The sequence below is a fragment of the Alligator mississippiensis genome, chromosome 1 (assembly GCF_030867095.1).
Source record: "Alligator mississippiensis isolate rAllMis1 chromosome 1, rAllMis1, whole genome shotgun sequence".
Taxonomy (NCBI): Eukaryota; Metazoa; Chordata; order Crocodylia; family Alligatoridae; genus Alligator; species Alligator mississippiensis.
In genome coordinates, this window is record NC_081824.1 from 460902162 (window position 1) to 460924623 (window position 22462).

General features: G+C 45.0%; 1 protein-coding gene across 10 annotated transcripts in view; it reads left to right on the plus strand.

Annotated features, from left to right (window-relative positions):
- The window catches only part of DLG2 (discs large MAGUK scaffold protein 2), a 1595452-nt gene that overhangs the window by 1499266 nt on the left and 73724 nt on the right, over nucleotides 1-22462 (plus strand). For 9 of the 10 annotated variants that reach the window (XM_059722034.1, XM_059721995.1, XM_059721996.1 and 6 more), the window contains one exon: nucleotides 15629-15805. In XM_059722034.1, the coding sequence (XP_059578017.1) occupies nucleotides 15629-15805 (177 nt within the window). Of the gene's footprint in view, nucleotides 1-5155; nucleotides 6484-15628; nucleotides 15806-22462 lie in introns of those variants that run through there. The other variant, XM_059722020.1, reaches the window with a different exon arrangement.

Sequence of the window (22462 nt, forward strand, 5' to 3'; positions counted from 1 at the left end):
GCCAAGTCACAGGAACCCGGCTGCTGCTGGAGCCAGGCCTTCCACCCCCAGTCCCTTCTACCTCTCTTTTTAGCTGAGAGGTGGAAAAGAAATGTAGATGGGGTTGGGGCTGGAGTGTCAGACTCCTGATGGCAAGGCCAGGGAGCCCCTGCTCCTCATCTTCTCTCCCTTCTCCTGCTCTCCACTCTCCACCTCCCTGTGATGGGAGGTCTGGGACTGAAGCACTCAGCCATAGGCTGCTTGTAGCCTCCTTTAGTGCTTCACAGCTGTGCGAGAGGAGACTGCAGTGTTTTGAAATGTCCAGCTAGGAACAGTACAGGGGGCTGTACGTGTGGCTAAAACATTTCCTTTATGAAGTCTTTCCAACTGTGTTCCATGTGGGCTATAAACAAATATTTCATTTGATGTGGGACTGGTGGTCATGGCCTTACAACCAGATCAAAGCAGGAGCAGCACAGTTATTTACATACATTACACTTCCAAGCTACATTACTGCTCCTGCCCTAGTAGGTGCACAGTGGAGCATGCAGCCTGACAGGCTCATCCCTGGAATGAGTAGCAATAACCAACCAGTTGTACAACAGGATGTCCCAGGAAAAAGTTTTAGTACATTTTATCTGGCCTACTTCAGAGAGACTTGAAGCGGGACAACAAACGTGTTCATCAGTATGATCCCAAGACAAATACGACATCTATTTGTAGCCTTGGAAGCATTTCTGTTGTTACATATGTTCACACCCCATCTATTTCTACACCAGCATAAGCAAGTTAAACCACTTCAAGTTGAATGAAACAGGTTTGAAGTTACAGCAGTTTTGCTCCATTTATACCTGTTTAGAAGTGGACAGATGTGAAGCCCAACATGACCTACCAAAATAATTTAACCCAGGTTAATTATTTGTCTGTCAACACCATAATTGCCTTCACTGAACTTTGGATCAAGCCTCAAAGCCTGAAAAGGTCTTTTTTCAGAACCAAATCAAAATTCTGGTTGAGATCTGAGCTATTGATTTGGGTCCCTCCTTAATGAGAACTGATTTGAACAGGACCTCAAGAAAATACGTTTAAAGGGATAAACTTATAACCTTTTTTTTTAAAGCTATCAAAGCCAAATCCTGCAATGTAATTATTACCAAATACCTGTCACTATCAAAATATGCAGTGTGCAGAAGTTTATATGATACTGTGGCAAATACCTTGGATAGACCCAGAAATGACAGAACATGCACCTTTGCATGTCAATTGAAGTCACTGGAGCTATATAGGAGGTACAGAGAGGGATAGAAAGGAGGTACAAAAAGGGATATTTCTGTGGGGATCCCTGCTACTTCAGCATTTTTATGTGCTTTTCTATTAACAGCACATGTCTCAGAGGAAAAGACTGTCCTTAGAGCTCTTAAGACATTTAATGTCATGCTAACAATTTAAGCAAATGAAATGTGTGTACGAGCCTGGCTAAATCTAAAATATTAATGTAAAAAAAATCAAAGGCAGAAATCCATCTAGCAAAGAGTGTTTGATTTTGTCATGCTGCTTAGAAAAGGTTTATACTAGGGCAGACTTTCCACTTCCTTGGATATGAAGGTAAACCCACTGAAGACAAGATGTCCCATTGGGAGCTGAAACTTGAGGCTAGAAAAGTTCCCGGGTTTGGCAGGGGGAGCGGGTGTGTTGCAGGAGAGAGATTCTCAGGGCTGAAAGTGGGGCAGGTCAGAACAACAAGAGCTGTCCTTGTCCCTGGCTTGCTTTTCTAGTATGATCTGTCTCTGTGGCAATTCTGCTACAATTCCCCAGGCTGAGAACTAGCAGAGGGAGAAGGCGTGCAGCAGCAGGTAAGGTCAAGGGTGGAGTGTCACTGGCACAACACCTAGACAGCTCTGTGCAAGGAGGTGGGACAGGCAGCCCATTTGGCAAGCAAGTGATGTGAACTGATCACCTTCCCTCTCTCTCCAGCCCTCAAAGCAGTGGGGAGTGTGTCAGGAGGCTATTTCATGGAAGGAAAAGAAATAAGGATGGAGAAGCATCTGGGGTTTGTAAGAAGGTACTTGAAATGCCTGGACTGTATCTACACTGTAAACCAGGAGTGGTCAAAATACAACCTGTGGGCTGGATCTGCCTGCCAAGGGGTTTTATCCAGCCCACAGCAAGTCCCTTGGCCCCACCCAGCTCAGGTGTGGGGGGCAGCATGGGGCATGGAGCATGCAGCCAGCCAGTCCTGCTGCCCCCAGGTGCTCAGGTTGCTTCCCAGCAGCCCCCACAGTGGCAGCTCCTTCCAGCTGCCACTGCCAGTCCCCATCACCACTGCTGGAACCAGCCGTACTGCCCATACCATACTTGACACAATTCAGCCTGTGGATGACTTCTTGTTGTGCAGTTTCACATTCAAGTTGATCTTTAAAGGTTTGCTGCCTAAGAACAGTTGCCCTGAGGTCAGCAATGGGATGTCCAGGGAGGTTAAAGTGTATAAAGTGCTCTGCCACAGGCCTCTTTCTGGAGCTGATGTCAGATTGGTATTCATTTATTCTTACACGTAAGGATCTTCTCCAATATGTACATCAGATAGGCACTATAAGCAGGTTATGGCATATGTGAATAAGAAATGAAAGCCTAAATCTATCACTGATAGCATCGGAGCCATGCCTATGATGTGCTGAGACAACAAGTTACTGCCGTGCCTACTTTACACAGCTGTGGCAACTGATTGGCATCCTGTAAAGGCAGGATTAAGCCCTGGGGCTACTGTGTAAATCAGAAGGAGCACCTGGGATGGGGTAGAGAAAAGCTTTGTTTTGACACCAATATATGAAACTTTAATTTGATATATGGATCACTCTCCAGTGTAAACAGTCTACTGTTCAGGGTGCTTCTAGTCATAGTTTTACTAGGGTTTTTGACACAGCTAGAATATTCTATAATCCTGTGGGGGTTTTCTGACTCATCCTGCAAGTACATCTAATAGACAGAGGGAGTGTCTACACGAGATGCTTTACTGCACAGTTGACTAATTGACTGCATGGAAAAGCATCGCTGTCTACATGTGCAGACACTTACTGTGTGGTCAGTTAGTCAGCTGCATGGTAAATTTGCTACTTGCAAATGCAGGTAGCAAACTAACCACACCATAGTTACTGTGTGCAGTAGCCCACGTATAAATGGCTGACCAGGAGCAAATTTGCTCCCAGTCAGCCCACACAGCAGCGGGCAAGAGAACAATCCCCTCCCTGGGAAGCTGCCTGCTACCAGGGCAGGCCCTGATCACAGACCCAGCCCAGGACAATGTCCCCCTGCCTTTAGAGGCCGCTCTGGCAGTAGACAGCTCCTGCAGATAGGGAGCAATGTCCCAGCTCCCACCCTGATCAGGGAGCTAGGGCCGAGAGCTGCCTGCTGCTGTGGGGCAGGGATACATTGTCCCGGGCTGGAGTGCACCCTGAAAGCAGGCAGCTACCAGGCACAGGGAGCAATGCTCTAATTGGAGAGTTGGGGCCAGGAGATCCTTGCACAAGGAGAGGTCCCTGCCCAGCTTGGAGCTGGCTAGGACCTGCCGCAGAACAGGGCAGTTTCCAGCCAGCCCCAGGCTGTGCGGGAAAGCCCCACCAGGCACAGGGCTTGACCCCATGTGCATAGGGTGGGAGAGCTCTGCATGGCAGCTCTTCTGCCTTGTGTACACCAGCACCCTTCCCGATGTGTATGGAGCCAGGAGATAGTTGTCTCTTGGCCCCATGCTCCCTGCCAGCCCCTGGGCTAGCACCCAGGGGGAGCCTGGAGCTTCTCCTGGCTGCTTCAGAGGGGCAGAGCAAGGTGGAAGCAAATCCCATTGGAAGCAAATCTGCTCCCAAGAGGGAGTGCGTGTAGATGTGCTCCCCCAGTAGGCTTACTGCACAGTCTTTTTACTGTGCAGTAAACCTACTTTGAATTAATAGCACTTGTAGATGTGCCCAGAGTTCAGAAAGCACTGTTATTGAATTATTACATAAATGTTGGAGAGATCATGTGATCTCTCTGTGCTTCTTTAAGAGGGGCGGGGGATAATATTTATGTTTCTTATCCTAAAACCATATGATTTAGTGTCTGAGAATGATCATGACCTGATCCTCAGCTAATGTCAATGAACACAGCTGCATTGATTTCAGAAGAGTTATACTGATTTATACCAGTTGAGGATCTGGCCTGCTGAGTTTTACTGTTATAGGACGATTATATTGGAAAACTATCCACATGTGGGTTCTCATTCTTGGGATCTTATAAGCAAGCTAAGGAAATATTGCCTAGATATAACTGCTATAAGAGAGGTACATAATTGGTTGGATAATGATAGTGAAAAAGTAATTATCAGTGGCTCAAAGTACCGAGTGGGATTCCCCAGGGGCCTGTGCTGGGTCTGATATTTTCAATATCTTCAGTAATGACTTGGAGGATGCAACTGAGTGCATGTTTAGTAAATGTGCAAATGAGACCAAGGTGAGTGGGACAGCAGGCACTTCAGAGGGAAGGAGTAGGATTTAACCTGACTTGGTAAATTGGGAAACTCATCTGAAATAAATAGAATTAAATTCTTTATGGACAAGTGCAAAGTACTGCATGTAGGAAGGAGCAATTAGACAGCCAGTACAAAAGAGGGAGTGACTAGTTAGGCTGTAGTACTGTGGAAAATACAGTGCATCGCATTCTAAAGGTATGTCAGTAGTGTAAAATTGTTGTAAAGAAGGCTAAAAGCCAACTGGGAAGTTTTTAAGAGTTAGTTAAACAAACATTTGTCTGGTTTAAGCAGGGAAGGTCCTGCCTTGATCCAGCTCTTGGATTAGATGAAGTTCCCAAAATAAAAAATAACTTTGAAGACTCAAATAACACAGTCACACGATATGTAGCTTTGTGCATTTAGGTTACCGTCTCAGAAATAATGTGGGGGACAGTGGTGAAAAAATGTGTCTTTTATCCAATGAACATGGGTTTTCTCTGGACTATTTAAGAAAAATTAAGCTCTGGAAACCCCAAGTTATGTTTTTGGGAGAGATCTTTATTAATCTACCTTCTGGAAAATCTCCCCACTAGAAATTTGGTTACAGTCATTAGCGTTCTACTGCATGACTTTACAGATGAGAGTCGAGTCACTTTTGTCAAACACTTTGAGTGATTTTGAGTGACTTATTTATTTCAGGGGTCAGCAACCTACAGCCCATGGACTTGTTCTGGCCTGCAGAGCTGCGGGTTTTGGTGGTGTTCTGGCGGCAGTGGAGAAGCGATGGAAGTAGCACCAACCTGCCTCAGACCCAAGCTGGCTTCATTCTAGTCCACCATTAAAAAATGTTGCCGAATACTGATTTAGTTTCTCTCTGCTTCAGTTTTCCCTCTATAAAACAAGGTGGTAGAACCACCCTATTTCAAAGGATTGTAAAGTACTTGGTGCAAGGAGGGGAATTGTACCATAAATAGATTTGTTGTTCCCCTACACTTTTCCTTTCAAGCTAATTTCTTCACTTATTGGTCATATTTTTACTCCATTATCTGCAAAAGTGAATAACTTTAGAAAGTGAAGTTGGTCATACATTGCTATTTACTATTTGGAAATACATAGGTATGTTTTATTCAGTACAGTTTAAAAATGTCTCAATTTTAATGCAAGCCACAGTACTGTAGATAACTTTGCATTGCATATTGGGCACTTTATTTCAACTCAGTACTGGCTGTATTTTCATTCTAAATAGTTTTTGAGCAGTGATGACTTTTTATGGTATTTAAAATGCGTCTGTGCTGTTCCAACCTAATATAAAGTTCCTAAAAATAATGAAAAAGCATCCAACTAAAAAAATAAAACCTTTCAGGTTCTATCAGAATTACTATGGGGATCAGCTTAGCACAGCGATCACTTTTGACATTTGGAATAATGTCAGAGAAACAATTTGCTTACTGAAATGGTCTTCAGTGTTTGTAATATTCAATGTGCTCTAAATATCCACCGCTTCAGACTTATTCTTTGACTGAACAGTGTTTCACAGATAGAAGACTTTCGGCTCCTAATACTCTAAAAACAAATGTGTTCACTCTAGCTAACACGGGAGCAATACTTGGGCCTTAAACAGCATTGTTCATTTGCAGGTGTTGCACAAATATTCAGTTTTTTCCCCAATACCCTGTGGTATGACTAAATGGGAACCGAGATTTTCAAAAGCACAAATAGAGGTTAGGGCCCACAGCTATTTTATGATTAAAAATGGCTCCCCCATTATTGTTACTATTCAACCAGTGGGAAAAGGAGACGGGTCCTGCCTTGTCTATAGTTAGTAAGTGGCAGAGTAAACTAAAAATGTTGGTGGTCTGACTCCTAGGCTAATGCTGTGTTCTCTGTTCATGCGGAAATCGCTGTATGTCTTAGCATAGATCTAAGCTACCTTAGCAGATGCTGCTGAGTTTTTTTCTTTGTGCAAACTGTTATTTGAAAGAATATAAACAGAAACTGCATGAGGGTACAGAATAAAGGATTAATTTATGTGAATGTACGGTGCCTGTGAAACAATTACAATTATTTTCCTATACAACTGAACACTTTGGTTCTTAAATTGTTCCAGTTCAAGAGAGCCTCTACCAGCTGATAAGAGACAAGAGTCTCACCTACAGCAGGGAAGGCCCAGGAGATCTCTTTAGTTTTGTCCTAGATATATCCAACAACTTATACAGGGAAGACAGCCAATTAACTGAGAAGATGAGGGGTAGGTTTTGGAATCTGAAGTCTGAAGCACCTGCTTTTTTTGCCCTACCTTATCCATAATGTTGGATAAAAACAGGGGACTTTAATACCCAAGGCTGCTAGTACAGCACCATCTTCAAGCTCTGAAATCCTGCTTTTAAAAAAACCTAAATAGAGTGAATATACCTTACAACATGGGGCAAATTTCTGTCGGACAGGGAAAGACATTCAACATGTTGGGCTTTCGTGTCTTTAATCCTTGGGACCAAATTCTGTTCCGAATAATTGTAGAAGAAATGAGGGGTGTGTGCACGACACTTTAAAGACGGCTAAATGTTTTTGCACCACTTTAATGGTGTCGGTGGTTGCACGCCTCAGTGGCATATTGCACATTAATTCCAGCTACTGTAGGAAATTTGGAGTTGTAATGCGCCTTAAATGACTTGGGGCGCAGCAAACTAAAACTCCTTTAAGGCGTTTTAGTTTGCTGCACCTACAGCTGCAGAGCAAAGCACCAGGCTCCGTGCAGCTTCATGGCTCTGCAGGAAGCCCTGCAGGCAGCCTGGCAGCAGCCCGGGAAATCAGCCTCCTCCCAAGAAAAACGGCGAGCCTGATCTTTTTTTCTTTCACCCCTGGAGTCTGCCTGCCTGCCTGAGCTGCATGGGAGCCTGGTGCTTCCCTCCACAGCCGCGGTGCCCCCCAGGACTGCCGAAGCCGGGTGCCACCTTGGGGGGGGCCACCGCTACCACGAAGGGAAGCACCAGCCCCTCCTCTCCCAAACCCAGGGACCGCTCTGCCCGCCGGCAGCTCACCCTCCCCTCTCCACCAGGGAGGCAGGTAAGTCAGTGGGGTGTGTGCACGACAAAGGGGTTTAATCAACCCTTAAATTTAAACTGTTTTTTAAAACCCACCGCTTCAATTTAGGGCCCCCGTTTCATCTATACACAGCACTGATGTCACATCTTTGGAGCAGCATTTTTTGGTGGTTTCTGTGTTTGACAAGGCATCGGTGTCTAAAACATTTGTTTGACCTCCTGTGGACAGGGGAACTCATTGTCTGTCACTGAAAGGAAAGAATTTTTATATCTCACCATGAGATACACCTTGTAGCATGAACGACACATGCCCCAGGTGGCTGGAGGGGCATGGCCGCACCAGCAGTGGCAAGAGCACAGTGGCGGTGGCAGGAGCCCAGCAGCAGTAAGCGGGGAACTCCCACTGATGCCTCTGGCACTGTTGGAGGTAGAGGGTGGGGTGGTGAGCGGTGGCCAGGGGCAATCAGGGACCGCCTGCAGAGACCACTAACAGTGTTGGCAGTGCCTTTTTGCAGGGGGTGCACCGCCACGCGCAGGGGGTACACGTGCACCTGTGTGCACCCCCTACGCGGCACCCCTGCCTTGTAGGAAAATGAAGCTCTGCTAGGTTCTGCTGCTCCGGTCCCCTCTTCTCAATACACATTATTCCAATAGGGTTTACTTATCATTAGCCTTCCCACAAAACCTTTCCCGTGGCGTAGCCTGGTGCACATGCTTCCACCTGTCTATCTAGCACTCGCTGCTATGTTCATTAGTCCAAAGTATCTTACAAAATGCTGATAATCACTGTGCTCACAGCTAGAAGCCTCCATCCTTGCTGGGTATAATCCTATGATTGCTTAGTGTTCAGCTGATTCACTTGGATTTTCCTGGCCTTTCATTCCTTAATAGAGATAAAGACCAGTTAAAAAGGCCAATAAAAAAAACTGCATCTCAACTTTCAATCTGTTCCCTCCTTTACCAAGTAAAAAGAATTTTCAGCTGTAGGACAGGAAGATAAAAATACCTTTATTTCATGCCACTCTGCTGACACTCAGCAGATGCAGCTGTATTTTTTTGTTGGTTTTTATTTAAGCATATTCTCTATATTTCAATCAGACTCTGAGTACAAACAAGAGCGGGGTGGAAAGTCACACATGACATCATCAAGTAGAAAATTACACGTGACAGGTTGCAGGTACCTAAACTCATTGACTCTAGGCAGGGCTTGCAATTGGACAGGGGCAAATGAAAATTAAAGATACAATCTGGAAGACTGGAAAGAAAAAAGTAGAAAATTACTACAGTTGTTTTTGGCAAAAAATGTCTGAAGCTGCATGGTTACACTTTGAATTATATTGGATTTGCATTATTGGAGGGATGCTACATAAATAATAGAAAAATTGAAAAGAATCAATACTCCTTTGCCAATGATTATCTTGTTATTGATGGCAAAGTTCTCACATTATCCACTCTCACTTCCTGGGAACATAGGGACATAAGATTGGAAAGGACCTCCCAGGCCATTGGGTCCAGTCCTCTGTGTTTGTCAGCAAACATTTCTCCCAAAGGGTGCGCGTAAGTGTCAGCTCCAGTGCAGAAGAACATCACAGGGCTTTACTAATGCCAAACCAATCATAAGAGTCTGTTGAAATCCCGTAAGAGTCTTCTGCTCCACCAGTCCTGTTTTGCAGGCTCCTCCTGGACCTCACAGCTTTTTCCTTAATTGCTTTTCATTGCAAATCTTATCTAAAACATCTCTTCCCCTGAGCCTTTAAGTATCCATCTTTTTCTGCTACTTTTTAAAGCCCCATATCATTTGGGAATACATTTGTATAAAGATGATATGCCAAATACAGTATTCTTTATTAATTGGATGTGTGCCTTGTTTACAGAGTACTCAAAATTATCATGTATTGTATAGACATAAAGAAGTCCCTGCTCCTAATCATATTCAGATAATATACTTCGAATGTAGCACTGTCAGTTTGTTCTGTGTCTGTACAGCTCAGAGCACAGCAGGTTGTTTGTCTACGATTGGTATCCATCCAACCATATAAATAATTAATGTAAAATAGGCCTCAGTTGCACAAATCTTGACGTATGTGCCTACTTGTACACCCGTAGCTAATCCCACTGAAGACACCATAGCTAAGTACAGACATTCAAAAAGTCTGAGACAGAATTGATCCAACCTTTGCGGGTTGCTCCAAGCTATAAAATTGGATTGTGAGCAAAACCTGGGGGGGGCGGTGCAGGGGAGCAGGTAAATATCTGCACGGGCCAGGCCAGATGGCAGGGTGGCATGCCTACACACCTCCCAGCCTGGCAGCCGAGCCCAGCTGAGTACGGCCATCCCTGATTGGCTGTCAACCACATGCCCCCACCCCCTGCTGTCACTGCAGACCCTCCCCTGCGCTGAGCTGTAGGCTTCTAGAGCTGATAGCCATGGCAGCCCAGGGAGGCAGGGGTAGGGGGGACAGAGTCCTCCCCAACCTGGCCATGGCCCCTCAACTGGGCTCTGTACAATGTGGAGGGCCCCTGCAGCAGGGGATTTTACCCCGCAGCCCAGCTTTCCTCCCTGCAACCCAGCTGGATGGTTGCCCTAGCCCCACCCTTGCATTGGACCTGGCTTCTCAGTCACAGGAGGCAAGAGCAGGGATGCCCCTGTGGTATGTAAACACCAGCTGGGGGGTTGTGGCTGGAGGAGGGGGGCACTGTTCCCTCCCACCCCTGCCTACCATGGCTGAGAGGCTAGGTCTGGCACAGGGATGGAGCTGGGGTGACTGCCCAGGGGGGTGCAAGGGGAAGACATCCAGACTGCAGTGGGAAAAGTCCCTGGGACAGGGACCCCTCAAACTGTGTGGACCCCACATGGGGGAGCCAGGGCAAGGGGCTCCACTTCCCCCTCGCTAGCCCTCTGTGCCCCCTGCCATCTGGGCTGGGGTGCAGGGCCTTTGCTGCCTCAGCTCTGTGACAGCCTGGGGGCCGGGCCAGCCAGGCTCTGCTGGAGCCCGTCCACCTGCCCTGCTAGAGGGGACTAATGGGGAGGTGCAAAGCATCCTGGGATGCTGGGGGACAGCAAATAACTTGAGTCAGGAGGGGATTTGGGACAGAAGTTCAATAGACTGATTTAACCACCTGGGGTGATGAGGAACAATGGTAATAAGCTGATGGAGAATAGGTTTAGGTTGGAGATCAAAAGGCAATATTTTCTAGTTAAGGTGGCCAAAATCTGGAACCAACTTCCCAGGGAAGTGGTCCTCACCCCTACCTTGGGCAAATTCAAGAGGAGGTTGGACGATCACCTGTCTGGGGTCTTGTGAACCCAGCGTTCATTCCTGCCTGTGACAGGGGGTCAGGCTAGATGATCTGTTCAGGTCCCTCCTGACCCTAGCTACTATGAAGCTATGAAGCTACTATGAAACTATTAAAACCTAAATCAGTTAAATTTTATACTGCATCCATCCAGGTTTATCTTAAACCAGTCTCAGGCATTTTGAAACTGGTCAATGTGCACTGAACTTCTGTTCAGTTACAGGTTTAAACCCATTTCCAATCACTTATACCAGTTTATGTGTAATGTCTCTCCCTAGCCCCTAAGTCCCATCTCTTCATATGAGGTCAATAGTGAATGTGGATAATTATTTGCAGAATCAATACCAGACTGTTGACTTACACCGAAAGGGTTTTCTCTGAGGTCCCACCAAGCCAGAGCTATAGTGAGAGCTCCAGTCTGAGTTCATCTGGAGTGTTTGGAAAAGAGGAAAGATTCAAATCAGTTCAAATTGCATAACTTTCCTGTGCTAATCAACATTTACAGTGCACAATAGCCTTCACTCTTTCAGTCAATAAAATGAGTGCTTGATAATAATCTTGTTTCAGATCTCTAAATTCATTTAATTTGGGTGGCACATACCTCCAATCACTGTAAACCAATGGTAAACATTACCATCTGCATCCGTCATTAGCATCAACCAGACTGGTAATCTGTGGTTTTAGGTTAACATAGGAGATCACAGGACTTCAGCATCTGTTCAGAAATACAGTTACTTTCCTTCCATTATTTGGCTTTGGCAACATACTTCAGAAGTTTCAAAAGGTGGACCATTTCCACACCTCCCGCTTTCACACATTACACTTCTGTAGTGCAAGTGTCTTGTTCACTCTTTACTTCACAAGATAATGTGTCTTGTTTGGAGCAAATTGACTGTAGATAGATTTAGGACCTACTATATTCACCCCAGATTTCACAGTTATGGGGCTCTTAAAGTCTTTTATATTAAGGTGCATTATTGCTTAATGGACTTCTTCAGAAAACATTTTTGTTTAGGACAGGTCTGTTCTCTCAAAAACTCAGAGCCTTGCTTCCTGATTATTCATCTCATGAAGCCAATTGCCAACACCTTATCAGTTTAAAATAGAGTGAAATGGGTTTTCATTGATCTGTCAAGGTAAAATAGACTCAACTAGTTTCTTAGCTATGAGCATATAGACTGACATGCCTTGTGCTCATGAGTTTGTTACAGAGTAGCAGATGACCTGTGACTGACAATGATCTGTTAATAATGCACTTCATCACTGAGGGCAACTAAACTTTTGAATAGTTTCCACTTCAAAAGTGGGTGTTTGTTTTCACCAGAACAATGTGCAAGTGTTAGCTGCACTGGTGGACTTGAACACAGACTACATAAAGTTTGGCCAGAAACTGACTTTCTTTTATAGTTGTTACCCTCAGAGGACTGAATGGAGTCATAGTTTCATAGTAGGTAGGGTCGGAAGGGGCCTGAGCAGACCCCCGGGGTAGGAGCCAGCATCACTTCTCTTGGATGTTGGTTCCAGATCCTAGCCGCCCTGTGAAGTAGCGCCTCCTGATGTCTAGTCTGAATCTCCCCTCTGCCAGCTAGTGACCGTTATTTCTAGTCACTCCTGGGAGCGCTCGGGGGAACAGGGACTCCCACAATGCCTGCTGGTCCCCTCTGACTAATTTGTAACAGGCCACTAGATCCCCCTCAGCCTTCTCTTGTGGAGGCTGAACAGGTTCAGGTCCTGTAGCCTCTCCTCGTAGGGCCTGCCCTGCTGCCCCCGATCATGTGGGTGGCCCTCCTCTGGACCCTCTCAGTGCTGTCCACATCCCTCCTGAAGTGCAGCGCCCAGAACTGGACACAGTACTCCACCTGAGGCCTGACCAGTGTCGCATAGAGGGGGAGGATCACCACCTTGGATCTGCTTGAGATGCATCTGTGGATGCATGACAAGGTGCGGTTAGCCTTCCTGACCACATCCCCACACTGTCAGCCCATGTTCATTTTGGCATCAATAATGACTCCAAGATCCTTTTCTGCCTCTGCACTGACAAGAAGGGAGTTGCCCAGCCTGTAGGTATGCTGCTGGGTCTTCTTCCCCAGGTGCAGTACCTTGCACTTGTCAGTGTTGAAACTCATCCTGTTCCCATCTGCCCACCCCTGTAACCTGTCTAGGTCCCATTGCAGCCTATTCCTCCCTTCTAGCGTGCCCACATCCCCCCACATCTTAGTGTCGTCAGCAAATTTGAACAGGGTGCTCTTTACCCCCTCATCCAAGTCACTGATGGAGATGTTGAACAGTGTGGGTCCGAGGACTGAGCCCTGGGGGACCCCACTGCCCACTTCCCTCCAGGTCAAAAATGACCCGTCCACCACCACTCTCTGGGTGCGGCCCTCCAGCCAGTTAGCGACCCATTTGACTGTGTAGGTGTCAACACCACAGTCCCCTAGTTTTTTAATGAGAATGGGGTGACAGACAGTGTCGAAGGCCTTCCTGAAGTCCAGAAAGACTACTTCCACTGCTACCCATGCGTCTAAGGATTTTGTGACCTGGTCGTAGAAGGCCACCAGGTTGGTCTGACAGGACCTGCCTCTAATGAACCCATGTTGGTTGCCCCTAAGCATAACCTCCCCTGCTGGCCCCTCGCGGACATGCGCCAGGATAATTCTCTCAAAAAGCTTACCCAGGATCAAGATAAGACTAACTGGCCTATAGTTTCCTGGGTCCTCCTTCCTCCCTTTTTTGAAAATGGGAACCACATTGGCCCTTTTCCAGTCCTCTGGCACCACACCAGAGCACCACAAGTGCTCGTAAATCTGTGCCAGGGGTCCCGCAATGACCTCTGCTAATTCCCTCAGCACTCTGGGGTGGAGATTGTCAGGACCAGCTGATTTAAATACGTCCAGTCCCTCCAGAAGTTCCCTGACTAGTTCCTCACTGCATCCCTCACTAGATCCTAGGCCAGGGTGCACCCCCCCCGGGGCCTGAGGGGGTTCCAGCAGACGGGCTGATCTGGTCCCTGCTCAGGAAAATGAGTCGCTGTATGCAAAAGCCATTTTTGGTATTTCCTGTCCTCGCCATCCACCACTATAATCTCCATAGGAGAAGACACAAAGGGCGTGTCCTCATGAGTGCACACATGCATTTCCCTAGGGACAAATAGCAGTGACACATATCTGTGCTGCTGCTACTTATCCCCAGGCATGCCCTTGCGTGCACACAGTGACACACAGTGAGTTGTCCCGGGTCGGGTAGGGGAGGCTGGGGACAGTACCTGGCCTGGCCCCAGCATCTGTGTGCCTGCTGGAGCTTCAGCAGCAGTGATCTGGGTGCATGGAGCCTGGTCAGAAGCCAGAGTGCAGCTCTGACTGGCCAGGCTATGGTTTTGGGTAGTGCACACTGCTGCCATGTGTGCCATCCTGCTTATTTTTTGGTATGCTTTTTTTAAGATACTGGGATATCCCAGTATCTAATTTTGCCCCCATGCTGCAAATTGGTAGCATGGTGAACACATCAACATGTGCCACATGCATTTTGAGGCACTGCAAACTGTGCATTCCTGTTCATGGGGATGTGGCCTAAGAATATATTCTTTCTCCTCACACAGTTTCACCCACAGTGAATGCTTACAGCTTTCAAACAGTTGTCGTTTTAGATGTACAACTCTGAATACATTCTTTTTTCTACAAGTGCTTACCAATAAAGACTTCCAAGTCTTTGTTTCTGACAATAAGGGAATGAAAATTATTACATGCCTCTTGGGAGCTCTTGTCAGGCCAGGAATGCTGCACTTAGAAATTGTGTTCTCCTTTTCCTTCCCGCAAGACAAGAAACATCTGTTGCAGTATATTGTGTTCTTTAAACTGTATTTTCATAGGAGAAATCCTTCTTGTGCATAGTCCACTGGAAAACAGCTATGGTGTGGATTCAACAGTGGATTCATACTGCATGCTTACCCAGAGCCCATTGCTAATGAACACAAACCTAGCATCAGGATCTGGCCCCAAGGAAGAGAAGACGTGCCTGCATTGCAGGCTGCAGGTGTGATTGCTGTCTGGGTAGCTGTATCTGAGCTAGTTTTAACTAGCTGGCTATGCACCAATAAGGGTGTTGCTGCCAGAGGTAGAAGGTTTCGCATGGACTGCCCAAATCATCTAGGACCCTGGGTAAATAGTCAGTGGCTAGCCTGCTTTGTATTGCCATGCTACACCACTCTCAGTACCTAACCTGTCTAATTAGATTTGTGTATATGAGCTGCTGTTGTTCCTCTGGATTGCAGCATAGACATAGACAAGTCTGGTTTCACAGTGGCAACCTCTCAGTGACTTCAAAGAAAGCAGAGCCTGACCTTACTGTATACTAATATAATTCTCTTCTCTTTTGCTGAGATGTAATACTTGCACCCGTTATTACCATGGTATCTGAGCTCAATGAAAGTTGCACTTTTCATAAGAAGATAAGTAGGGGACAACTGTTACAATCACAAATTCCCATAGATACTAAAGCCAAATGTTATAAGTTAGAGGGAGTTTTTTGTAAAATTCCTGGTACTGTGTGTATTTTATCAGCTTTACTCTGAAATGCTGATTAAACATAAACATTTGTGAAAACAGTAAGGTACTTAGCAGCTTCATTTAGAGAGAGGCTGTTTTTATGAGTAATATGTTCTATAGTTACAATGATTAACTGCCCTGTGGAAAGAAGCTTTTATATTTCTTCAGACAGTTTAAAACCAATCCCCTTTGAAAGAAGTAAGAGAAGCTTAAAATACAAGAAGCTGTTCACAAGTAAGTGCTGTCAAGATTGGTCTAATCACCTATTCTCATATCCTTCTTTTCCTTCACAGAGCCATGTTTGACTATGACAAGAGCAAAGACAGTGGCCTCCCAAGTCAAGGACTCAGTTTTAAATATGGAGACATCCTCCATGTTATCAACGCTTCTGATGATGAGTGGTGGCAGGCGAGGAGGGTCACGCTGGAAGGAGACAGCGAGGAAATGGGAGTCATACCCAGCAAAAGGAGGTACTTGTAAAACACTGTTTTTCTACTTCATTTAGTGCAAAGTTTAAACTTAATTCCAAAGATGGTGTTTGCTCATCTGGTAATGGGATCAAGTGCAAAAAAGAGCTACAAAAAGTATTCAAGAAGAAGAAATAATGCAGTTCAGCAAGAGACTTAAAGAGTTCAATCTGCTTAGCTTATCAAAAACAATATCAAGAGGTAACTTGATTACAGTGGTATAAGTACCTTTGTAGAGGGAGAACACCAGGCACTAAAGGGATTTATCATAGAAAGTCAGAACCAGCGGCAACAGCTGGAAGTTAGATCCAGGCAAATCCATATTAGAAATAAGGTATACATTATTAATAGTGGGAGCGATCAGCCATTGGAACAAACAACCATGTGAAGCCTTAGCTGTCTTGATGTTCTCAGATCAGGACCATATGGCTTTCTGGAAAGTAAGTTTTAGCCAACATATATATGTTGCAGCACTCTGTTCAGGAGTAGCGGAATTATATTCTAAGCACTTCTGTTTTGTAGAAAATTAGACTACATCAATGGTGCTCGGCCTTCCAGTCCAGCAGGCCAAATAAGCAGTGTGGGGCTGGTCCACTGGCTGGATTCTGCGGGCAGAGTCCATTTGTGGGCTAGATCCAGCTGCCAAATGACCCCAAATACCACATCCATCTGTAGAGTGACATTGCATGCCAGATCCAGCCAGAGAGTGACCACATATGCCAGCCCAGCCCCGTGTATCAGTATAGCAGGGAGAGCTGTCACAGTGGTAATTAACCTTGGGACCACTGCCAAATTTCCAGACCCATAGGGAGCCCCGGGAGCCAGATAGCATGGCCCCACAGGCTGGGTTCCACCCAGGGGCTGGAGGCTGAGCACCAGTGGAGTACATAATCAAATGGACTTTAAAATCTATTCATCTAATCTCACCCTCTTGAGAACTGACAGCACTGAGGTCATTTTCCCTTAAAACATTAGCTTTAACTCAGTCTCTAAACTAACTATATGTATCTTATTTAATCATGATGAATTTAAGGGGACGAGTAATGGGTAAATGTGCTACTTGAGTATTACTCATAATTTTTATGATCTATGACGTCTATTTGGTTGCCTTTGTGAAATCAGTTTTGGTCTCATGTGGTCCTGAGAATGCCATAATGCCATAAATATGAACATCGGTCAGTACCTTTCATGAACTGAACTGGCAGCGAGGAAAATTAAACTCATCAAACTCATCAAACAAAATGAGTTTCCTTCTGCTGCAACTCTGCTACCATGCCAGTTACAAGTAGTCTGACCTCAGCAATTTCATCCATAGAATTGATCTAAAAGTGAGAGCTCTCATTATTTCTAATGGGAAGAACTGGAGCCCCCAGGAATGGTGCCCAGTTGCAAGTTAACCATGCTCCTCATTTTTGCCTTGCTGAATGTCACTAAAGAAAACTGAAATCCCCTCAAATACCATATTGTATCTAGATACTGGAAAATATATTAAATACTTCACTCATACTAATTCCCAAAGGAAAGTTGTCATTGTAGTTGTTGTAGGGACATTATAGGATCACAAATGACTGGAGTGGTAGTCCATGTAAAAATTATTGGGAGGGAGATGAATGCAAAGATATTGTCTCCTTCTTAAATTATCGAGCACATTGTGGAAAGCTTTGCAAACCCTTCAACTCAGTGAAGTATAAATAAAGGAGGTATGGGAAAGCAAAAGCAAGTGATGAAATGAAAGTAGTCATCTGTCTTGTTGATTGTACATGTGTATTTGTGTACATCGTTTTCATTTGGTGGGAAAGAGTGCATGTGCCTAAAGTTTATTGACCTACTTGCTTTCAAGACTGTCAGAAATAGGGACACCTAAACCTGGTCAGCATTTCTTTGTAGGGCAGCAAGGGAGAAAGAAGTGGTTCTTTGTACACTTAGGCAGAATCATAGGTGACACGTAGGAGGGGCATGGGGGGCACATGCCCCCCCTGAGATTGGCCGCTGCTGATGCTCCCACTGGTGTCTGCAGGTGGTTGCCACTTGCAACCCCACCCCCACCGTCGACACCACCACAGCTGCCTGCAGGTGGTCCCCACTCGGCCTGCCCTTGGAGCCGATGTCACCGTGGCCACCTGCGAGCAGTGCCCACATGCCACCGCTGTGCCCCCACTGCTGACCCTGCCGCCGTCACCTGCATGGTGTCGCTGTGCCCGCCCAGCCTCAGGAGGCATGAGTCATTCATGGGCAGATTGCTAAGAGATGCAAAAGGAGATGAGAAAAGACTTGAAACATAGAATCAAATTAGTAATGTTGCTGGTATAGTTGCTGTGATTTCTACCATTCATCCTGGTTCATCAGCAGTGAATTTAGGAAACCTAGAAAAATCAGTGGCTACCATCTTGATGACTAGAGACTGAGAGTATGTTTTTTTCTCTCTAATACTTGCTATCAAAAAAAACCTGGCAAATAAATTAAATAAAAATCCAAATAATGCCATCCAAGTACCATTCTGCTTATTCAGGCCTTATCTTTCTTTGTTACAGTGGAATGAGTCCCTTTTCCCATCCCAAATCCTTAATTTTCAGAAGAGTCTTCTATGAAATCAGAATAACCCATTTGACTGCTCTTACTGTGGAAGGTTAATTGAGTGTTTCTAAGATAAATCCCATTATATACCATTCATAAATCCAACACTGAAGAGGTCCATCAGAGAGCAAAGAGGATATTTTTCCCCTTTTAAAATTCTCTTTCCATATCTCCTGTTAAAAAATGTGTTGAGGGAATGTTTGTTTGTCTTTTTTGCAGTTTTTTAGTTTTAAAAGGCCCCAGTTGTACAGGTTACATTGTTTTTTAATTGTTTCAAAGAAAACAAGTATAACTCCCAACAGTGGACCCACAGTTTCTTCAGAGCCAATTAGCCCGATTCTTCATTATCCTGCATTCTCTGTAGCCATTTACATTGGTGCAGAGCATGTGTAAGTCCTATCAAATGAGAACACTTTTACACCCACTTACACAGTATAAATGACTGCACACTGTTACCAGATTTGCCCATCTTTTTGGGGTGCACTCATTTATTAGGGGTACATTTCTAGGGTCTCTCTAATTCTATCAATGTGCAGCTTGTGTTACTTGTGTTTCTATACGGAGCTGTATCTCTCCCTTCTGCAAGTCCTCACCCCAGTGGAGCTATCTTGCAGGACTCAGTTTCAATGGGGCTGGGTTCCTCAAGCCACCAAATCAGTCAAACACATACACACACACACAGATTAATAGGGCGCATCAGAGCCGGCCGGGTCAATCAACATGTGCAGGCTAACACCCTTATATGCCTCGGACTCAGTTCATCAGGGCAACAATAAAACGCAGTCAGACACAAGCACATGGGTTAACAGAGCACATCTGAGTCAGGCTGGGTGTCCATTTGATACCCTCATAGGTCCCAAACTCAGCACCCTCCCTTCCCGATCTCTTGTCACAAGTAAACTGGTAGTAATTCCCTTAACGAGCAGACCCCAGAGGATGTTGGACTTTACAGGGATCTTTGGCTTAGGTAAAAGAAGTGTTGCTGCAGAGCAAGTGGGGTGGTAGAGGAGAAGGAAAAGTAAATGAGATTCAGAGAAAGAGTATAGCAACCAGCTTGGCTATAAACATTATTTTATTGCCAGGTATATGAAACTTAGGATGATACTAGTAGTAACAGCCATACACGGAAAAACAAACAAAACAGTTACAATATTACACAGTTTCAATTAGGTATTTGGGGAAGTCTAGCTCAAGTTTGATCAGCAAAGGTCAGGTTTAGAAAGCTGTTTCTGGAGTAAGAGAGAGAGGGAGAGGGATTAAACTGAATCTGAGGTTTAGAAAGTGGTCTTGTTCAAGTTTGATCAGCAAAAGTCAGGTTTAGAAAGCTATGCCTGGAGTGAGAGAGAGAAAGATTAAATCAAGTCTGAGATTTAGGAAGTAGGCTTAAACAAAATAGGAATAGAGAGAGAAGGGTGGAGGTAGAGAGAGAGAGTTGGGGTCTCACCACTCCATGGTTCCCAGGTGTTTGTTGACTGGCAGAGCCCCCAGTATGATGGGGGAAGGGATTCCAGGCAGAAAAGGAGACGGTAAATTCACAGTGGAACTGGTACAGGTTTTGGATCCAAGCACCAGGACAGAGACTTGAGCTGGGGTGGGGGTTCTTATAGGGATATAACAATAGTTCAAGGGAGAACAATGGATTTGTTTCTGCTGGACAATAGGAACTGATTATTCCTGGCTCTGGGCAAGCTTTCTCAGAGGGAGCTCACAATGCAATCAGGCAGAGAGAGTATTTTTGGGTACCTGATAAAGGATTTATCACTAGGATTGGTCTGATAAATGCTGAGCAGGATGTGTACAGGTGTGGGTTAATTAGCATCTGGAGCAGAGATCCCCCATCATGCAGTGCTTCCCTGCTTCTCTGGTCCCAGAGTTCAGGACGGTCCTCGCCTTGGGACTCTGTTCTCCACTCTGGATGCAAATGAAGGTGCTTCCCTTTTTCCCATCTCCGATGTAAATGAGACGGGGGGGAAGTTGCTGTAATCTTGTTTCCCTTATTCGGAGGGGCTTAGGTGTGTTTCTCACTGTATCTTCATTTCTTTTTGTAAGCTCTTCTTCTGATCTGTTCTGGTTCAGACAGAGGCAAGGTGAGGGCAGTCCTTCATGCATCAGATAGGCTGGGTACCATGCCAGGGTTCCCCAGGAACACAGAACTGACAGGTTACAACACAGTGCAGGCTAACAGAAGATAAAACCCATTACACCTACCAAATAAAGACAAATCCAGAGTTTTCTGAACATCATAATCACTTTTCTTCCAAAAAGTGATTGCTGAGCAAAGGGGACTTAATCCACAATACAACGGAATCAATGACACGACCTAAAATACAAGAAAATCTATGGGTTTTCTCCACTGATTCCAATTTGTTGTTATATTGAGTAGCCACTTCCTAAAAGTGGCTAGTGACCCTTTAAAATTAAAGCTGTGAAGAAATCAGGCTGCAGGATGACACAAGTCACTAGCCAGATCTTCAGTTACCATTTACATAGCATTATTGTTGTACGCATTACAATGCATGCATTAAGATGCACTTCAGAGCAAAATCCTTCCTTTCCTTTAGAAAAGTCCCCAACACCATCATTAGAGCACCTACTGCCTTAAGTTTTCCAATGTCCTTTTCAGTCCCACTCTTTTTCTTTTGGTTAAGTACAAACAGTCAAGCTCGAAGCTGAATCAATTCAACCGTCAGAGGTTAGTCTAAGCTTTGTAGATTGAACCAATAAGCAAGTGAGCTGACATTCACTTTTGATTCCAGAAATGCAGCCACATGCCTGCAGTGGCCCAGGTCAGAGGCCAGTGAGTGCTAGAGCATGCCGTCCTACTTGGCTGGAGCAGACAGCTTGGGCCAGGACTAGCCCACTTATCCTGCCAGGGTGGGGGGTTTACAGGGAAGGTGCAAAGCATCCTGGGATGCTAGGGGACTGAGCGTTAACTTGAATCTGAAGGGGATCTGGGACAGAAGTTCAATAAACTGATTTAGCATAAATCAGTTAAGTCTGAGACTACATCCATCCAGGTTTACCTTAAACTGGTTTCGGCCATTTTGAAAATGGTTTATGCGCACTGAACTTCTGTTGTGTTACAGATCTGAACTGGTGTCCGATCACTTATACAGGTTTATGTTTAATTTCTGTCCCTAGCCTGCGTGTTCAGATTCCCACATGTGCAGGATTTATTTTTTCTGGGAGACAAGGGGACTTTTTAGTCTGTTTATATGCATGAGGATGAGTCAGAAAGTAATTGCAATTTTGAAATAAAACTATTTTGTGTGCAATGAGTGGGAAACTACACAGCAGTGGGGAACACTAATGCTTTCATTGTTGAACACACCGATTGTTTAGGATTATGTGGACAAGTGATATGATCCAGTAAATGCTTGTGGCAAACAAAATGGTTCTATTTCAAAATTGTCATTACTTTAGGAAACAGCCCCATCCAACCTTTTGAATTCTTTGGTCCCTGAAAGAGGGAACTATAGAGGCACATAGATTCTCTATGCCAGATGGGACCTTCATGATAATCGAGCCTGACCTCCTACAAAATAATGCAATTAAATTGCAGTTCTGTTTATGATTTAAATAAAACCAGTTCAAAATAATCTTTTTGTTCAGGAACACAGAAGCTGCTGACCTCTTCTACTCCAGTATACATTCACTGAGCACAATAGCTGCAAACGAATTAAGTGCCGTACTTAGGATACAGTCTATGGGATCACTTTCCAAGTGAATAATTTACTGTTTTTCTACATTTGCTAGAGCAGAGCCACTCAAGCAGGCAGATTAGGAAATTTCTCTTATCTGCTCATGGTTTATAGTAAATCAGGGCTTGGCATTCTTTTCCTTTTTATGATGGATGTGGTAGACCAAAAGAAGTCGTAATTTATAGTTCCAAGGGAATTGCTGCCCATTACTCTCTAGGACATTGTGTAGGTTTCCAGCCCTTAACTCTCATTGATTCAATGGGGTTTGAAAGCAATTTTTCATTAGATTTAGATATGGCTGCTGCTGCGTGGATTTGTTGTCTTGTTTACAATTGAGAAGCCATCCTTTGAGAGTAAATTTAGTTTCTGTAGTGCTGCAGTCAAC